This window comes from Phalacrocorax carbo, chromosome 7 (assembly GCF_963921805.1).
Source record: "Phalacrocorax carbo chromosome 7, bPhaCar2.1, whole genome shotgun sequence".
NCBI classification, from domain to species: Eukaryota; Metazoa; Chordata; class Aves; order Suliformes; family Phalacrocoracidae; genus Phalacrocorax; species Phalacrocorax carbo.
In genome coordinates, this window is record NC_087519.1 from 7,883,435 (window position 1) to 7,903,148 (window position 19,714).

The 19,714-nt window shown below is 43.5% G+C and overlaps 1 protein-coding gene across 6 annotated transcripts in view; it reads right to left on the bottom strand.

Annotated features, from left to right (window-relative positions):
* Window positions 1–2,317: 2,317 nt before the first annotated feature.
* The window catches only part of SV2B (synaptic vesicle glycoprotein 2B), a 66,937-nt gene continuing 49,540 nt past the window's right edge, over window positions 2,318–19,714 (bottom strand). For 5 of the 6 annotated variants that reach the window (XM_064456188.1, XM_064456187.1, XM_064456186.1 and 2 more), the window contains 8 exons: window positions 19,218–19,307; window positions 16,922–17,032; window positions 15,727–15,815; window positions 14,818–14,982; window positions 12,043–12,176; window positions 11,150–11,350; window positions 8,395–8,554; window positions 2,318–7,453 (listed from right to left, as the gene is read on the bottom strand). In XM_064456188.1, the coding sequence (XP_064312258.1) occupies window positions 7,270–7,453; window positions 8,395–8,554; window positions 11,150–11,350; window positions 12,043–12,176; window positions 14,818–14,982; window positions 15,727–15,815; window positions 16,922–17,032; window positions 19,218–19,307 (1,134 nt within the window). In that variant the 3' untranslated portion in view covers window positions 2,318–7,269. Of the gene's footprint in view, window positions 7,454–8,394; window positions 8,555–11,149; window positions 11,351–12,042; window positions 12,177–14,817; window positions 14,983–15,726; window positions 15,816–16,921; window positions 17,033–19,217; window positions 19,308–19,620; window positions 19,692–19,714 lie in introns of those variants that run through there. The other variant, XM_064456189.1, reaches the window with a different exon arrangement.

Sequence of the window (19,714 nt, forward strand, 5' to 3'; positions counted from 1 at the left end):
TGAGGCAGAACCAGTAAGGTCAGGCATAATAATTTAATTTTATATATAAATGCATATGCATTCATATATATGTAGGTATAGACACGTGCATTTTTTATAGGTGAAACAAATATGGAACAATAAATTAATATCTCATTTGTAATTTTTTTCCAATGGTATTTTTGATGGTTAGTGCAGTAATAACCATATTATACTTAAAATGTTAAAAATTATATATAAGCCCTAACTATTTTCATTATCATGGGCCAAGACATCTGCAAGTTCTTCAGTTAATTCTCCTCGCCCTTGGAGAACAGGGCAACCTCTTTGGCTGTTCTTTTTGTGTTACACTTTTACAAGAAACTGGTCTAAGAAACACAGACTCATTTGATACCAGCTACAAAGTCATATCAGTGTTGGTGCATTTGCAGGGTGCTCAGTCTCCAGCAATTTCTGCCACAAGCTGGAAAAACAGGGCTCCATCTCCCAGCACCAAGTGCCTAGCCAAGTTGTTGCCCTTGCCCTAAATTTTGAATGAATGTGAACTTAAATTGCCAAGTCTGATCTCTACTTAGAGATTCCCAATCCCAGAGTCTGAGCTATAGGAGCACTGATGAAATGATGGGCCAGCTTCCCGTAATCTAACTCACATCGTATTCCCAGTACCAAGTCACTTCGCAATTCAGAAGCACCACTCAGACCTATTGCTGGATTTAGTGGCTGCTGGAAATGCCACCATTTCCAGCCACCTTCCTCCACTGGGTAGCCTTCTGTGACAGCTTGGGTGAACCGGCACATCCAGGGAATCTGGGTCATTTATTGGTAGCTACAAGAATCTGTGCCAGAAACTCCACATAGTGAGAAATATGAGATGGTCAAGGTGAAAGCATCAATATGGAATAACAGAAGGGTTTTTTTTCTGTTTGCAAACAGAAGGTTTGCAAACCTTTTCTTATCATGCAGTCCATCCTATCCTATCTCAGGTGGCCATGACACATAATCCTGCTCTTAAATTCCCTGCATCCTACTTTAAAGTTAGTCAGGTCTTTTTTATGCAGTTTTTATCATTAACCTTGTCTGCACCGTCAAATATGGGATTTTTCCTGCTTACTGAGATTTCAGGCTTATGCAGAATGTCAGCTAGCCTGGAGTAAGGACTACTTGAAAGCACCTCCAAGGCTTTCAGTGCACATCTCTGACCTTTATTTAAAAGCCCACTTCCTAGAAAATGCTTTTTGACAGTGTTTGCTAATACACAGTTTCCTACAAAAAGGCAGAGCACACACAAGGGGCTTACAGACTGTTGACTGCATAGCTCTGTGCTCCGCAGTCAGACATGAGCATTGCAAAATTCATGGCTGGCAGCTTCCACCTGAGACCAGTTCTTACCTGTTCCCCCAGCCTAATGCTGGCTTGGGTTCACCCAGTGGGACCCCAGCTCAGACGGGTCCTATGGGACATGGCTGAACCTGAGGTGAGGAAAATGACTGATTTAGTCTCCTGTTGATGGAGGTGCCTTCATGATTCCTTTATTATGTTTCCAATATCTTCTGGCTCTTTATCTCTCACTTGAATATTAGCTTTAGTATGTTGCCTACACAGTTTATCTGAAGAGAGGGCTAAACACGGATTGACCTGACACCTTTTCAGCACCTGAATGTCTTATCAACCAGCCAGAGTTGACTCAGAATCAAAACCCTGCTGACTTTCAGTAGGTCTGGGGGAGGAGACACTGCTGTGTTTTATGGAATACATAAAGTTGAAATTCATGCATAAATCCCATAGTCCTCCAACCAGCCTCCGCTGCTTACTTTTCCCACTCAGCTGATGTGCAGGTCTCTGACATCCTGCTCTGAAGTATGAGGTAGAGTTAGCTTTATACAAAGGTCTGCAAATTTTAAAAAGCACAAACATCCTTAGAAATACATCCAGAAGGGTGTATGCTAGGGTTAAATGGGGTCCCTAGCTACAAGAAGAAACTTTTTTTTAATATATATATTCTTGTTAAAAAGCAGACTTTAGCTTTCCAGTTTTGTGTGGCACACTGAAATATTTCATGCTTCCTCCACCAGAAAGCTTTTCAGGACATAGATTTTCTCATATAGTATGTACATACTGTATGAAATGTACATACATACATTTTCTCATATAGGAAGTACACGGTGTGATTAAATGGTGGTAAGAGGGAGATTGAACTGAGGTGGGATTGTTTGAGAGAACAAGGATGTACACATAGCAAACATCAGAGGAAGTCCCCACATTGTCAAAGTACAAAGTCACCCGCGACCGTCCTTGTAGAAGGACTCAAAGTGCCCATTAAACACAAGCACTACAAGAGTCATTCTTTTTCTTCTAGCTTTTTAATGTGACAGAGAGGACAAAAACAAAGTCCATTGGAACAGCTGCAATTTCCAATGACAACCAGACACAGATCAAATAAAAAAAAAAAATAAAAGAAGAAAGGTTTCAAATGAAGAAAAGGAACCAAGGGACTGGAATTGGCTATTTCACACACAGAGCTGATAGAACACCTAAATGAAACGTTTCATCAAATGCAGGACACTGGGTGTTATTTACAGCGGAACTTACAGCGTGTGTACATCTATACAGCACTAGCATCACGTACAGCAAAGAAATCTCTTTCATTTTGTTTCCTTCACAGTTCCCAGGCTTGATTCTTCCCAAAAGCAGCACTTACTAATACAAGAGGGAGAAACTTGATGGAAATATAATGTATGGCGCTCAAATCTACATAATCCTAAAAATATACTCTGCAGTTTTGTGTGTCCTTTGCAAAGTCAAAGGACACAAGCAGAGAAGATAAATTGACCTAGTGCCTCCTTAATGATATCAGAGTGTAGCTCTGTTGTTGGAGGTGTCAAAGCAGGACCCGGAAGAGACCTGCATGTCTGCAGAAAGCTCAGCTCCATGCAGCCTCACTCTGTGCCCCTGTGTAAACCCAGCTGGGGGGCTGGACCACTCCCAGGCTCAGGGAATATCCCTTAGTGCGCCTCTCCAGTATCATCAAAGGATGTCGGGCTGTCTGACCACTCCCCAGTGTGCAGAACGTCTGGCTTTCCATATGGGTTTTCCAAGAGTCCAAGACTTTTCTCAGTCCAAAAGATCCATACACCACTGTTTATATGACACATAGCATTTTAAGGGGATGAGGATCATATGGAGGGGCATCACCCCACCCAGCCCATGTTGCAGCACCACCAGTAGGATGTAGCAGAGCCAGAGGTGATGGCAGGAGCTGTCCTGCACAACTGAAGTAACGGTATGACAACCAGTTAAATTGACAGGGAATACAAGGAGGCAGAACTCTTATCGTAATACCACTGGTCTTTTGTAACAGTATCAACGGTGGTTTGTGTTCCTCTGAGTGTTTGTTTCTGCATGCTCAGAAGCTCAGTAATGAACTCCTCCTATGATCCCATTACACTGCTGTACAGATAAAGACACTAAGTCACAGCAGGCAAGTTCAGGTTCCCCAGAGCCGCCTTTCCCAGCCACTTTCGGGCTAAGTGGCTGGACTGGTGTGCCACGCATGCATGAAGAGGTCCAGCTGTCCTCTAGAAGAGGTCTTTGGGATTTAAGGCAAGTTCCCTGTCTTGGTCCTCTGTGCCCTTGTTGCAGTAAAGTTCATGAATCCAAGGAAATAGTGCTCTGCAGGGATCGTCAGTGGGGCAGGTGTCAGCAGTTTTCTTCTTCTCTGTGGATGGTCCAGTGTATCCAAGACAAGAAGGCTGTTCACTATGGCAAAGGTAGTCGGGGGGACCAATGGAGGAGGTGTGCTGGCCCTTGCACTGCAGGTATAATGTTTACAGTAAAAATAAAGCTGAGCCATAAGAGGAGGTGCCTCATGAGAAGCCTCTCCCTGCATGGTGCTCTGGGGCATTGTGGCTCAGGCTCAGCCTAGCAGGTAGCCCACAGCTTGAAACTGAGACCCATATCAAAGCACAGCCAATGCTGAGGGGACTGCACACATCAACCATTTTGCTCTGGAGAGCAGTAATGTGAAGCCTATACTGATTTAGAAGAAGATAAGGAAAATAAACATACCAGGAGTATTGACTAAGCCTTGTTCACACTGAAGTTGGACGGGAGACATCAACCCAGGTGTCACAAAGGTAAATGGCTGAGCTGGAGCTGTTGCCCTGCATTTCTCTGTTACAGGAGAGGGACAGGGCCATCCAGGGGCAACCTATCTTCTTCTCGTCATGGTGCCTAAGCATGGACACATATATTGCCTATGCTCTTCAACTGAGCATAATGAGTACCCAGGGTGATGAGTTCAGATCCAGACGTCTAACTCTCAGATGGCTAAGGCTAGGTGATATGGTTTATCCTTAGCTTTTCCTTTCTTCCTTCTCTGTTCATTGGTGTCCTTTCCCTCGCCCTCGTGTACCAGCTGCAGTGTGTCTTTGCCCTCTCCTATTAGGTCATGAACTCCCTGGTCAAGTCAGGGATAGGCCTTGTCACAACTCACGTGCATTGTCCCCTAGTCCTCAGGTGACTGACCCATGGATTTTAGGGGTGCAGAGAATCTCTACAGTCACGTGGGTAGCCTGGGTCACATAGACAAGAATCTATTGCCCTTTACCTTGTCACAGCTAACCTTTGGAAGGCGGGGTTTAGCAGCCTGTGAAAGAACCATTCTGTAATGAAGAAAGGCTTCTAAGATTTTATAACATTTCCTGATATTACCTTACCCTTTCTATCTCCTCAAGACCTCAACTTCTTCCTTTCTCCAAAAATTAACAGAGAAGTTTTGCAAAATAAATAATGTCATTAGTGTCACTGTACAATGTCAATGGGAAACACAAATAGTCGGGCGTGCTGTCAGAGCACTGGATGATATGTAACCAAGAGTGCTTTGTGAAATATATAGAGGTAAGTTCTGGCTCTACAGAGCAGCACAACAGAACAGTCCAGAAAATGAAACGAAATGAGCTTTTCTTTTTTTTTCCCCCCAAATGCAGCATGGTAATTGGCGTGCCTACAAAATGGATGAAACATAAAGACCATGGTGATCTTTTGTGTTGAAATACATATTTAGCTGCTTCTCACCATGCAAAAGGACCAGACATTCTTAGAGAAAAAACCACATTCTGGGCTGTGATTCTCAACAGAAGCTGTGAACTGCTGCCAAAGGACATAATTACATTCACTCCTACCTTAGAGAAGGAACCTTGCTGTTTTGAAGACAAATCAAAAAAAGGCCCTAAGCTACCCATAAAATGAAGAAATGAGGCATAATAAGCTTGGTTATTACAGCAGCTTGTGATTTTATCAATTTCATAAACCTCAGAATAAATCTCAAAAATCCCAAATAGCCCATTGCAGCCTAGCTGCTCTGTCAGTGTTTATCTCTGATTGACTCAATGATAAAAGTGATGCTCATTAGAGGGTTTTGCCTCATCAGTAAGGATTTTCTTCCTGTGATCTAACCACGCTCGGTGTCCTTCAGCTGTTCTCTGCAGCAGCACCAACACTGGCTCCCCCCGTTACGGTGGGATGGCCCCAGTGTGAGCTGTTAGTGTAGGCTGCTTCTGCACAGCTGAAGGCAGAGGTGTTAGACTTCAGTCCTGCCTGACTTCAGCCTAGCCCTGCGTGTTTTTCTTTTCTTTAAAAAAAAAAAAAAAGAAAAAAAAAAGAGGGACCCAAAGAAGGGTAAATAGAAAGGTCATTAGCAAAAGTACAAAAGAACTTTTTATGTCACAGATATCCTGGTGAGACAAATTCCCTGCATTATGTGACAGTTTCTTATCAATTCTGGTCTACTGCTGAGCTTGTTGGAAGGGTCTAATAATACTATCTAGTCAATTGTGAGCACTGCTGTGTTATTTAACAGTATGCATTTCATGCCTACTTCCGCAGAAAGTATATCCAAAAATACACAACTCACTCTGCTTCTAGGTGCAGCAGAACTTAAGTCATATGACAAAAAGGGCATATGAATTTCAAAAATGGTCTTAACAGTGTATCAAACTTAACTGTCCCATTTAATGGAAAATTTAATGTTCTGCACAGTGAAAGCTTGCTGCGTGCATTCCCTGTGTAACAAGTTAAATGGCTTTAAGTAACTGTGCTTACTGTGTTTCAGTGAGATCCAAGTATGTAAGAAAATCAAGCATCATATTCTTTAAATAATATGGCTAAAATGCTGGTAAATTCACAGTTACCATACTCTAGGTATTAGACAAAAAGTCCCTATTTACTCTGGATAATATGTACACATTTGGTTTGTGGAATGCTCCAACATCATATCAATTTCCTCTCTCTGAAAGCTGAGGAAAAAAATTCTTAATCATCATAGAAATATATATTCCCAGCCATCAATACATTTATATATTTGGTGTCTGGATATAAAGAATGAAGCATCACTAAGCTGGTCATGACTCCAGATAATCTTGAATTAGTGGGATTAGTTTGTAGTGTCTCTCTTCAGATCATCTTCAGGGTGCAGATATTAAAAATGCTAAATTTCAATAGCTGATTACTTCAATGTGTGTATGGATGTTTGCAAGTATGTGTAGATACATATATATATATAATTATGTATATATTTCTCTCTCAGACCAAGAAGGTGCCTAGTGATTCTCTATGCCCAAATGAAGACAATAAAGAGCTTTGAAATCCTGATTCTTCTTAGAGAGCCGAGCACGCACCCTCATATCCTCTAGAGATCAGGATTCTCTCACTCTTCCAGTTGGTTCAGGTGGTAACCCCAAAATCAAGACAGCTAGGGTCACTAGTCACATTTATAGCTCTTGTCCCTATTGCTGGAGCTCACCTACAGTAGGTTTGTTACCTGCCTTCCCTTCAGATGCCCCTCGTGTCTTAGCATATCTGATATGAATTGCCAAGTAGTGCTGGGCAAGGCAGGCAGTATCTCACAGCTCAGCGAAGGCATAAGGGGGTCAGGATCTGTTCTCCCGTCAGATACGCTCACGCCCATGCAGGCACACACATGCACGAAGCCGCTGTTCGCGTCCTGTGCTGTTACACTGGGATGGAGAGGGACAGGGTAGATTCCCGGTGTAGGCAAGGTTAAACCCAAGCTCTGCAAGGGGTGTGTGGTAGCTGCATGCACCAGTCGTGGCTGTAAAAGGGTCAGAAACTAGGGGCTTTGCTTTTATCCCTTTGGGTTCTTCTTTCCCTCCGCCCTCTCTCTTCGAGGTATTGACAGAACAGTATAGAAATGGACACCTCGATTTTTCCAAATATGGCTCTTTTTTGTTCTTCTTCTGTGTCTGCCCCCCTGCTCCCCCTGGCCTCAGTTGCTCACATGAGGACCTGTTCTCGAGTCTCTGGCAGGCGCAAAGCAACCAGGCCACCTCCAACCAGGGCAGAGGAAGCCAGAAGGATGGGAACCACCTTGGTTATCCCCACAAAGGAGGCAAAGATTGAGTTCCCCAGAATGGCACCGAACTTGCAAAGCCCATTGAGGATGCCAAAGGCTGTTGCCCTGTGGGGGGAAAAAACACAGAAAGCAATAGTTAGGAGGAAGGTTCTTGGCATAACTACAGAAGATCTGGATGGGTAATTTTGTGAATGCTCTTACATTGCCCAGGCTAAGCTCCTAGCAAGTAAAACCAGGCATAATAAATAAATAAATGCATGTCACTGTTTTGCATGTCTGTGTGAATGAGGAGAATGTCTGTGTGTACTCATTTCTCCTTTTCCTCTCAGCTTCCTCCTAGCCCTAGAGTGGCCCACTATGACAGTCTTCGCTCTTCCAAAAGACAGCAGGACACAACCTGCCCTAGGACTGGTCAAAGCCCTTCCAAGCACTGGCTGGAGTGGGTTGTCACCAGGGAAACAATCAGGGCTCTCCTCCAAAGCCTGCTTCACCTAGCAGCTAAAAGCATGCTGCCTTCAAAGCACAGTCCTTCTTCCCTTCTGGCTCCTCTCAACAGCCTGAAAAAGGCAAAAAAGGCTTATAATGAAGTTGCAAGGAAAGACTAAATGTGCAGCACATTCTCCCAAAGTTTCCTATGCTGCCCCATCTCCCAAACCATTCTGTGCACATGGTTGTCTCCAGATTGTGGAGGGGAAGATTGTCATGGCCATGAGCTATGGCAAGAGGCTGGGGCATACAGTCTGAAAAGTCAGACCTCCATGCACCTCCATGGAAATGATAGACTCTATAGCTTCTCTGCCTGTAATTTCCACACACCCACCCGACTCCCTGTGTACAAGCCGCTGTGCATGCAGAATTATGCTTGCAAATGTCTGTGCTGATCCAGTATAGCTGTAGGACTACCCAGCCCTTAAGGACTGGTGAAAATAAAAAAAAATACATCTTCCCCATCTACATGTATCTAGAGCGAGCATTGACTTTCTCTATGAGGAACAGAGAGACCGAAGTCAGAGGGTGGCGACTAAAAGGAGAACTATTCTGAGCACCTTTTGTCAGTGGGGTAGAGCTCCACGGTGATCACGTCCAGGGCGTTCCAGGCAGCAATGCTGGCCCCGCAGAAGAGGCACTGCCAGCCGATCATTGCCGACTCACTGTTGCCGAAAAAGAGAAAGAAGCAGCACACCGCCGAGATCAACATTGAGTCACCTACAGGGGGTAACCAAGAGAAGAATGTTGGCACCAGTTTCCCCCATCCACAGCTGAGCAAACACATTTGTTGATAAAGATGGCTTTCAAGCGACAGCATTTCACCCCAAAATGAATTAAATCTGCTGCAAGAATCCAAAAACCAAAAACACCTTGATGCTGCCTATCTGTCATTCTCTGATGCTTGAAATCAGCCTGAAAATGTTCTCAGTGACCATCTGATCTTGCTGATAGTCCTGCTCTATGGAGACTCTGAAGACAGGCTTTTTCAGGCAGGTTTCCAGCATCTCAGACATCCAGATGGACCCAGGAAGAGCAGAGGCAAGTAAACATGAAAGTCAACGAGGAGGAAGATTCATAGTGAAGGTTTTTTAACTTGAGTTTTGAGTGAAGAGCTGGTGCATTTCATATCATATTGAAATCACTTGACACGTTTCTAGTCTCAATTAGGTTAATTTACAGTCAATTGTATGAAGCACTTGAGGTCTCTTTTAATTATAAGGGCATCATTAGATTTCATGGCACATTTCCACAGGAGCCATAATTTTATGAACACCACCAAGGGAGAAAGTGAGAGCGTTCATGCTCAGTTAGGCACAGTTCAGATTCAGAAAAATTAATGGCTACATCACTACCTTCTACCCCGCTGGGAATTTTCACCTGAAAGATGCAATTTTTGCAAAATCAAAGTGTCTTTCACTGGAAAGTCCTGTTGTTGCTGAAATATCTCCATTTACTACCAGGAAAATGAACAATGTTTTTGGTTTGGGTTTTTTTTTTAATCAATCTGACACCATCCAGAATAATTTGGATGTTGAACTGGAACTAAAATCCTTCATTTCAGACATTATGTTGCAAATGGAGACTTCCTTTTTACACGGAATCACATAGAGATCACAAGGGGGAATGGACACAAGTTGCTCTTGGGAAGATTCCGATTGGACACCAGGGGGAAATTTTTCACAGCGAGGACAGTCACTATTGGAATAATCTCCCCAGGGAAGTGGTTGACTTGGCCACGTTGGACACCTTCAAGAGTTGTCTGGACAGGGTGCTGGGCCATCTTGTCTAGGCTGTGCTCTTCCTAGAAAGGTTGGACTAGATGATCCCTGAGGTCCCTCCCAGCCTGGGATTCTGTGATTTTTCCACTGCAGTGCCCTGCCTATGAAAAGCTGCTGAGCCAGGACTCCATATCCACCTCTTTTCCATGGTGCCTGGCCTTACTACATCCCTCACTGTGCAGCATGGATATTCCCTTGCTAGTGTGCAGCATTAGGGTCACCATGTGTGCACCAGAAGATCTGCTCTTTGGCACAGGCGATGGTTTAGTGGAACATGATAAAACTAAACTGAAGTCCCAGCAAGGCACATAATGCAAAAGCAAAATTCAGATTTCATGTTAAGCTGACCAGAAATTATATGTTCAACAGAGTTATACGGGTGGGATGCCAGAAGGCTATTTCAACTAAAATTCCATAGTGAAACGTTTCAGCGTGTCGTTACTAATTTTTGTCCTGTACTTTGCATTCTGCAGAAGAAGTATTTAGGATTCCAGCTGTCATCTCAATTCCTGATGAAGATGCTGTAATGCTGACATGTTTGCAGGGTGGACAATCTGATTCTTATTCAGCTTTATTTAATTTATTTCCCACAGACCCTCTGAATTGTTTGGATCTTTTCCAAATTCACTACATGAACACTCATTCCCCGCCCCTGCCAGCATACATTCCTGATACACCAGTGGGGTTATCTTGCTTACCTTAACCTGTCTGACGGTGAGGCTAAGCTGACTAAAGGTCCCTCTGTTCTCAGAAGGGAAAGCTAGATGAGCTCAAAAGAGTAAGTTATCCCCTACCCCTGAGCCACGTCTCTGATTTTATTAAACTCACTTGGCTGTCCCTCGAGGCATGATTCCCACAGTACCTGGAGAGCAAGGTCTGAACCCTGGAGGAAGCAACACCAGAAAATCCCAAAGTAATCATAAAGCTGATAAGGTGATAACTTATTCCCATAATGCTAAGGGGTGGCATCTTGCTTGGCTGTGACATGGTCAGTTAGTTAATCTACCATACGCTCTCTGAAGCTGACTGTAAAATCATTTGAAAATCAGAAAACCAAAAGAGGGAACTCTGGGCTGTCAAGCGGCTGCATCAACAAATCTTTGTGAATATTCATTGCTACAAGCAAAGTGTTTATTTGTCTATACAGAATGCTATGGACATCAGCATCAATTCAACAGCACCAAGAGGTCCTGCTTCAGCTCCGACCCTGTTGTGCTGAGCACTGGGTAAACATACAGGCTTTGATATAAAAGCCAAAATAAAAAAGGAGGATGTCACAGATACACGGAAAAGCAGGGTCAGGAGGTGGGGAGCAGGTAACTTGCCCAATGCCGCCGAGCAGATCACTTGCCTTACTCTCAAGTCTTTTCACGCTTCTGCTCCATTGGGTCTGGGAATGACTCATCCCCACCTGAGCCATGTCGGCTTGCGTTGGCATGTGCAGGTGCAGCGAGACCTTCACACTGACCTTGGCTCTTTGCAGAGTCATGCTCCCACCCACGACCTGCGCCATGCACCCGTCATCCCCACTCACCGATCATCTTTATCCTCCCTATTTTGTCCATGAGTAATGCAGAGATGATGTTGCCTGGCAGCACAGACAGGCTGCCCAGGAAGCTAACCAGGTAGATCAGGAAATCATTGTCCTCCTCGAAGTCCAGGTGACAGCCTTCCTTCTCCTTCAGAAACGTACTGTTTATGAGCCTGCAGTTGATGAATTTGTGTTCATAGAGATCTGCAAGGGAAAGAGGCAAAGTCTTCATCCTGCTTGGCTGATCTCCCTTCATACAGCAGCAGCAGGAGTCAGGATCAAAACCAAATCAAAGATCTGAGAGGAGATGCTTATCAAATGTGAATGGCCAGGGAGTTGTTATTTTAGTGGCAGACTCCAGCTGCATGCCTGGCACCTGGTGGGTGCCAAGCCTATGCACTCCTTATATTTGTGGAGTCACCTGGACGAGTATCCCTACACCACAAGGACGGGGCAGCGCAGGCTCTTGCTTTCATGGCATTATGGTTTGTGCTCTGTTAGAGCAGAAAATGAAAAGCTTTTTCAGGATAAAATAATGAATATTTTACCCCTTCTGACCATCAACCACAGGTTGGTTAAAATTATGTTTTAAGCCAAATTTGTTGAATCAAGCTGTTAAACTGCTAGGCATTTTGCCGTTACTTTAACCTACCAAGGTCTGAGCGCAGGCGTTTTGCATTCCCCGTGCAGCAGCCAACGGCACCAGAAACCATGTGGTTAGAAACACCGATGGAGCAACCTGAAGTCTCCTTCCAAATGCAGCACCCTCTTTTTCTATCATCACTCTCATCACCCAGCACGCGCACAAACACACAGATCCCTATCATCCGTTCTCCCAGATTCCGATAAAATAGTTTCTAATTACAGAGAGGAGACCATCGCAGGAGTCCCATTACCGGTGTTATAAAAGACAGTGGAGGTGATGGTGCAGTTTTCGAAGAAGGTCTCACTGGATGTCACATCTTCAAAATGACATTCCTCAAATAGCGAATCCTCAAATCTCACTTCCTTGAATTTCATGCCAATAAACCTGTGGGGCAGGAAAAGAACTTCACTCTGTGCTTTAAGGTATTTTCTACACTATATAGCATGTAATGGCTGTTTCGAGAGACAGCGCACTAATGGCAATTTCTAGGGTCATTTACAGAAAAGGTGTCCCTTGAATGCATAACTGTCCTTCCAGCTCCATGCTTACATTATTTGTATTTTAGCAGGAGAGAAGGATTTGAAAAGAGATTTTTTTTTTTAAAAGACATGAACCTTTTAGGATTTCTGGCAGTTTTTCTGTTCCTCAAAATAGTCACACCTAAGAAATAGTGCTTCTAAGACTGAGTGGAGACAAATCCTCTCACTTTCAGTACTAGTCTGTCTGGAGAAGACATAGTTTTATTCAGTGCATGGCATTTTCTTTGTGAGCTGACCTTGCTGCCATCTGTACTCTGCCCCTTCCTCCAGCATAAATGCAAACAGACATTATCAGGAGCCCACTGAGCCATTTGGTGAAAGGCTTCTGACAGGTGTTTAAACTCAAAGTGATATTTTAAGCAAAAATGCAGTAGAGTTTCTAGAGAGAGTAGGGAGATTATCTGAGTTCTGCTTGTAACTATCTCTGTTCGAGGACTATTGCTTATCATGTAATGAAAACAGATTACACTAAAAATAAACTGTGTCAGGTGATTGATTTCTCCTCTGATGGGAAGCTTGACATGTCTGACCTGCCTGCCTGAAGAATGACACAATATTGATTTACCTGTGAAATTTTGCAGGGACACTGATAAGATATATTAGCTAATGCACAGGCATGTTTGGAAGATGTAAGGAGCTATTAAGAGCAAGCATTATTGCTCTACTTAAGGAGGCCACAACTGTCACCAAATAAAAAGCCCTCTAACATATACCCAGAAACTTAATTGAATTGAGCACTTACAACACAGTCGCGCATGATGGCTGGTTACACCATTAAATGAGCACTGCAGGGCTTCTTAACCGAAGCTACTAACAGATATTATTAATGCTCAAACTACCACAAGAACTATTGAAGTCTTTTACTCCACGTAGAAGGTCTCATACGTTACAGCAAAACTTAAACTCTTCTGCATTTACTCAGTAGTAGCCTGGGATATATTTGCTCCCAAAGTCCGTCAGAAGCCCTTTTCCTGCAGCTTGCTTTCTTAACATCTGTCTTTAGAAGTCATATAGCAATGGCCTGGTGTTCAATGGAGTTTTAACTCACAGCCAAGAGCTAGAGGGAAAATGCAGCTCTAAATTGCATTGAGCTATGCTCTGGGTATTACTGGCATGTAGTTTGATCAGGTTTTGAGTTACTGAATTGGAGAGGACCAAGGCAGGAGAATAGTGATGTATGTAGCCGTTTTATGTCTTCATCCTGCAAGGTGCTGAGCATCCTCAGTTCTCAAAGAAGTTAGTGAAAACTGAGCGTCCCCTCTGGGCTCAAGATCCCTAAATTTGTCCACCATCCACTTTTCACCAGGCTTTGTTTGGCTGCCTGATAGGCAGGGGAATAGGAATTATGGGGCTAGGTTCGCACCATCAAGGACGGCTGCTTACTGCAGGGGAGGTCTCTAGAAGGACATGGGAACGCATGCCAGGGTCCCCCACCAAGGTCTATCAAATGTATGCCAAGGAAATTGAGACAAATATCTTCTGAGGGGAGAGGAACAACCTGGCGGGGCAATGAGGTATAGCTTCACCCGTGAAGATTAAAACAATGAGCGTTTTGTGTAACACTGAACATCCAGTGGGACCTCCCCACACAGTGCAAGGCAGCTGGACGAATACCCTGTCTAGTGTTTCTGGGGCACTGGCATCTCTGCAGAATTTACATAGAGGTATTTTTCCACCCATTTTATTGGGATTTAGAGACGTAACAGTGGCATGCTACCAATCACTAGGATTTCCATTGCTGTGGAACATAGAGTGATTGGGGTCTAGGCTAGGTGCAGAAGAAAAACCACCAGGTCCAGCCCAAATAGGAGAAAAAAGGGAGGAATGCAATGATGTTCTGCTAGAGTAACTCCACTGACTTCAAAGCACTAAAAGAGAGGCTGGCTAAAAGAGACGCTCTAAAAGAGCGCTCTAAAAAAGCACTAAAAGGGACGCTCATTCTGTGGGGAGAAGCCAGCCAGTGTGGCAGAAGCACACCAGTACAACTAACTGGCCATGACCCAGCTTGCACTAATGGGCTGCAGGATGGAGGCCAGGGTAAGGCATACCGAGGACTTCAAGGGCAAAAGAGCTATTTATTTTGGAAATGCAGCAGCAGAATAGTTTCATTACAAGTGGTGGTCGCTGCTGCCCAAGACCAGTAGATGTCAGTGTATGCTAAGGAAAGAGAAATCACCTCTGCATCTAGAGATGCCCAGTACAGCCAGGTGGAAGCCCATTGCCCTGCTGCCTGCAAGGAGCTGCTGGAAGCAGGATTCCTTACATGCAACCCCTTGGGACTGGTGTGCGGGCAGGGTGTGTGACAAGTAGGAGAAGGCAGCTATTTGGTCTATGGCAAACTGCCTTTGGGACGAGAGCTATAGGCTGAGTGTCCAAAAGAATAAGAGATTTTTAAAGTTGGTGTAAAAAGAAAAAAAAAAACATAAAAGAGCTTCCTAGAAATGTGTTTCAGTTCACAAGCACCAGACCAAGCTCTGCTCACTTACTTATCATTTCTGTATTCCCCATTTCTATGGATCTGGTTTTCCAGAGTGAAATTAAAGGTGAAGTGTGACACTTCTTCCTCATCGAAGATCTTCACTTGGGATTCATATGCCTCTTCTTGGAGATACCGGATCATATCAGGGAACCAGACAGTAAGGCCGTAGTAACTATAGCAGGATGGGAGAAATATATTAGGGATGCAAGATCCTGCCACTGCAAATGTCACAGTGCTTTTTCAATTATCTACTTCATAACTTGTAAACCTGTTCAATTCCTAATGCAAATGCATTTCTGACCCAAATTCTTGCTCAGCTCTGACACAGGACCAAGCAAAGTGTCTCCCTACTCTAAACACCCAGCTGCTGTCAAAACCATGTTGATCCATTTTTGTTCACTTAAAGCAGGAAAATTCATTTAAGTTTTAGTGGCATTGACTCTTTGGGTGGGAAATACAGCTATCCTTGCTGCCCAAGAGACCCTCAGAGTAGAAAGAAATTTGGAAACTCCCCCAGAAGGCAGGTTTCTGCAAGTGTGAGGTGAGAGTTAGACAGAATTTACCTGTAGTTTAGATTTAAGCTCACTTGAACAGTTTTTATTTAGACAAATGAACAGCTGAGAATCAGGTAGGGTTGTGGGGTTTTCTGTGAGGACAGGGCCAAATGAAAGACCTAGAGGTGAGAAAGTCGATATACTACCGACCAGTTCTCAGGTCCTGATTTGTTCAAAGCATCTTGTGCTTTCATATAAGCAATCAGATTGATCAACTGTTTGTAGGAGAGCAAGGCTTAGTACACAACGACTCTTTATAATAAGACCAGAATTAATTTTGTAATAGTTTATTTGAATGTGTAAATAATGATTCAACTCTGAGGGCCCTCTAGTTTCCTGAAAAAGTTAAACAAGTACCATACCTTAAGGCCATTGTAAACCAAACCACAGCCAGCATCAGTGTGTTTGTCCTGTACTGGGCTGTTAAACAATATAGCACGTTGTCCCAGACCTACAAAGCCACAAGAAGGAATTAGCTGCAAGGAAACCCTAGCAGACACTTGACAGATTAATTTCTGAGTGCATCATATATTTAATGTTGGTAAGAAGGGCTCACTGAGGGAACATCAGATGTGTGGCTTATATTCAGTGTTTGTGCAAAATTGTATTTATTAAGATAAATTACTTACAAAAAGATCACTTATCCAGCTATGTGCCAGGATACTGATCTGAACTCTCTGTAATGAGCAGAAGTGCATGACTGGGCTGGGATGATGCAGGTTATATCAGTAAATGTGGGTATGAACCTGTTCTCACACCCTGTGACAATTTTGCCTTTTCAGATATATGTATGGTCTCAGGGGTGCTTTCAAACTGAGCTCCAAAGCTCACTGAAGAACAAGAGCCCAAACACAGCTGGCACTTTAGGAGGGCTATGATGAACTCAAGCAGGGATGAAGCCAAGCAGAGCAGGAGGGAGACCAAGCTCTGCTCTTCTTGACCTGCTGCAGGAAATACTGCCAGGAACCTGAGGGGACAGAACTCCTCATGCTTTTAACTTGCCACATAAATACAGTAACAGTATAGAACCTGAATTGCTATTAATTAAGAAAGACTTTCCTTTGCTTTAAGCTCATCCTCCTAGAGTAGAAGATCTAGCAAGATTTTCCAAGGTTCTGCATGGGCATAGGTAAGTGGTGTAGCATGTGTGAGAACTTAAATTAACTGAAGAGACAATATAACATTGTTAGAAACTCAGTCTCAGCAGGAGCAAGGAGCAAACACACTTTTGAATCCACTGCAGGTGGTAAATTCACTTAGGCTTGGGGGAGAGGAAATCAATATTTATCTGCCAGGGAGAGTCAAGTGCTTGGCGCTGTGGCTCGTCTGGGAAGCTCTGCCATTAGCACAGCTGGACTACCGTGATGCATTTTGGGGCCTGGCAGTTTGCAGATGCACACATCTGCATAGAAAGTGCAATCAGATTATAGACCTTTGCAAACACCAGCAGATTCTTTCGAGTGAGGATCAGGGTTTCAAGACATGATGACCTGAAGCAATAAGGCAGTAGAGCCCAAAGCTCAAAAGCCCCTGTGGGATGTTTTTTCTTCTCTTTACCTGTTTGAAAGTGGTTGTGATTCTGACCAGCCACCGCTGGTACCAGGTCCCTGTTGAGCTCTGGATTTCAATAAATTCATCTATTTGCTTTGGAGTTTTGATATAGGAAACCTGGAAAAGAAAAAATAAAATAAAATTTGGATTTTGGAATTAATCCAAATGAATTTTAATTTTGGACTGAAGTTTCCAGAATTGATCCTGGGTGTATTTTAAATTCCACTGTCTTCAGGGCAATGTTTCCACCTGATATCCTTTACTATCTTTTCCTTGAATGTTATCACTAACAGTTGAGCTAATTGATTTAATTACAGCAAGCTATTTTATTACAGAAAAAAGCCTGCCTCTTCCTTTCCTCCATCCCTCTGTCCTTTCTCTCTGTCTCTCCCCCTCCCTGAAATATATTAAATGCATCACATCCACTTCAGTCTTTCATTTGTTGGGTAATGTGCCTGTGCACTACCTTATTTCTCTACCCCTTAAATTCCCACTAGAAATTAGGACTCGGCAATTATGGTAAAAAGTATCTCCATGATCAGCCACTTGTATCCTCATCAAACTGTGCCCTCAGGATCTGTTTCTTCAAAGGCAACTGGCAGGAATATTTCTCATTCAGCACCTTTTAATTACCACTGGCAGAACTTGTATGACAAATCAACATGTTAGATGGGAATTTTTGCATCTGAAAATGCATCCTGTCATCAAGTGAGCCCACACCATGCAACCAATTCACTCCACCAAACCACTCTGAATTTTCAACACTGAACATCTGAACTGGACCCAGGAAAGCTTAGAAATGGGTCCCAGAAAATATTTGCTCAGTAGCTTTAAATAAAGGACATATTCAAGGAAACCACGATCTGTTTGTAAACACAAGAAGGAGGTGAAAATTTACTGAATAAATTTCTGAGTATGAATGAGTGCCTTGGCTTGGCTGTGGAGCCTCCGTGTTCTTCTTTCTGGCACCATTTAAATGTCAGATCTGGGAACTGTCCCGCTACCAGCTGACTCACCATGAACCGACAACTTCTGGCCTATCAGAAAAACACAAAATCTGACAGTTTGTGCTACACAGCCACACTGATCATCCACCTGTGCCAACGGATGTCAGTAAATCTTGATTCAGCCGGTGCGCCGTACCTCAGAGTGTGATATTGAGATCAGCTTATGCTGTGGCAGCCATGACACTCTTGGACGGAGTAATGAGCACTAATGGGTGCTGTACAGCTGCTCCTTCATCCTACTCAGCTCAGACTCTCATAGTGCCCTACTTTGATTTGTTGGGGTGGTTTTTTGAGTTTCAGATCTCTTTTCCCCCTGCCATGCAGCAGGACTGGCCAGCCCAGCTCAGCGTTACAGCAAAGCCAGGTAGGGATTTAGAGAGATGGTCTCCCTCACCTTTGCTGCCAAGGTACACATTAGTCAAATGGTCGGTAGCCTAAAAATAGCACGTGCTCGTTAAGTTCCTACCTGAACCTGCACACAATTGTCATGCACTGATATTAATCTTCAATTTTCTTGAAGAATCATTCCTGAGGGACCCCATTTTGTGACAACCCTTCTGAACTTGGAGCCTTGCTCTCTTTCTTGTTCAAAAAGATATGTTTTACACACAACCATATCTCCTTTTCTCCATCCTTTAAGAGCACGTGCCCTTTCATCTTTAAAAGCATAAATCAAGAGCTGTTCCCTGGCTGGATCACTGGGATTTTGCAACCGAATTATAGTAATTTGCAACTAACCCCAGCATACACCTTTTACCTGATTTTATTATTAATGAAGTCCACTGGTGTGATCTTTTTCACAACAAGCAGCAGACTAATGAGTAATAGACACTTATTCCACTTTCTCTTAGAGAAATTAAAGATTGGGTATGAGGCAGGTGGAGTTTGGGAAGCTCGTTAGAAGGGACATGAAGTTTAATCAGAGTTTGATTAGAAGCGAGAATGGAGAAAGGAGTGACTCGATCACCCACGTGACTAATCTCTCTCTTATTCAGTTTTAGTCTCTTACAGCAGACCAATTAAGCATGTGTGTGTAATTGGAAAACCACTGGTCTATATGCTGTAGAGTAACACTAGGAATGAAGAGTACTCACTGTAATTCACAGGATTGACTAATTCTTGAAAAAACAGATCGGCATCTAACACTAAACTCACAAAACCTATCTCAGATCCTCTTTCTGATTGCTGTGGGAGGTCATGTTGAGTCTCAAGGATGAATACACTGATGTGGTGCTGCTCCAAGGAAGGTATGTCCAACTTTTCTTTTTACACGCTGATGGCTTTGTTAAACTCACCGTAAACACCCTCTCTGGCTCACCCTTGGCCCGCATGTTGGTGTCATGAACATGCTTGAGGATCATCCAGGCTTCATCATGTTTACCTATCTGAAAACACCAAAGAAAAAGAAAACAAATGTCAGAGTTCCCAGCTCTGTAATATACCAAAGCATAGAGAAATCAATTCTAGAGGTCCAGTACAGTGGGGAAGCACGCATACAGCACTGGCTGCATTAAATGCCAAGAGCTGAAAGCACGGGTTTTATTCACAGAGTGGAGCATCTCTGTGCTGAAGAAAGGAGTTACTCTAAAGCAGTCTGAGGTAGGAGAAGAGTCAGGAACAGAGCTTTAAACCCAGATTAAAGAAGAGGAAATTGATGAAGAGACCTGGGCTCTAATCCCATCTCTGCTAAAGACTTACAGGGTTAACGTGAGCTAGGTATTGCCACATTTCACATCTGTGAAATGGGAATAAAAAATACTTGCTTAAGATTTCTGAGGTTTATGTATTTTAC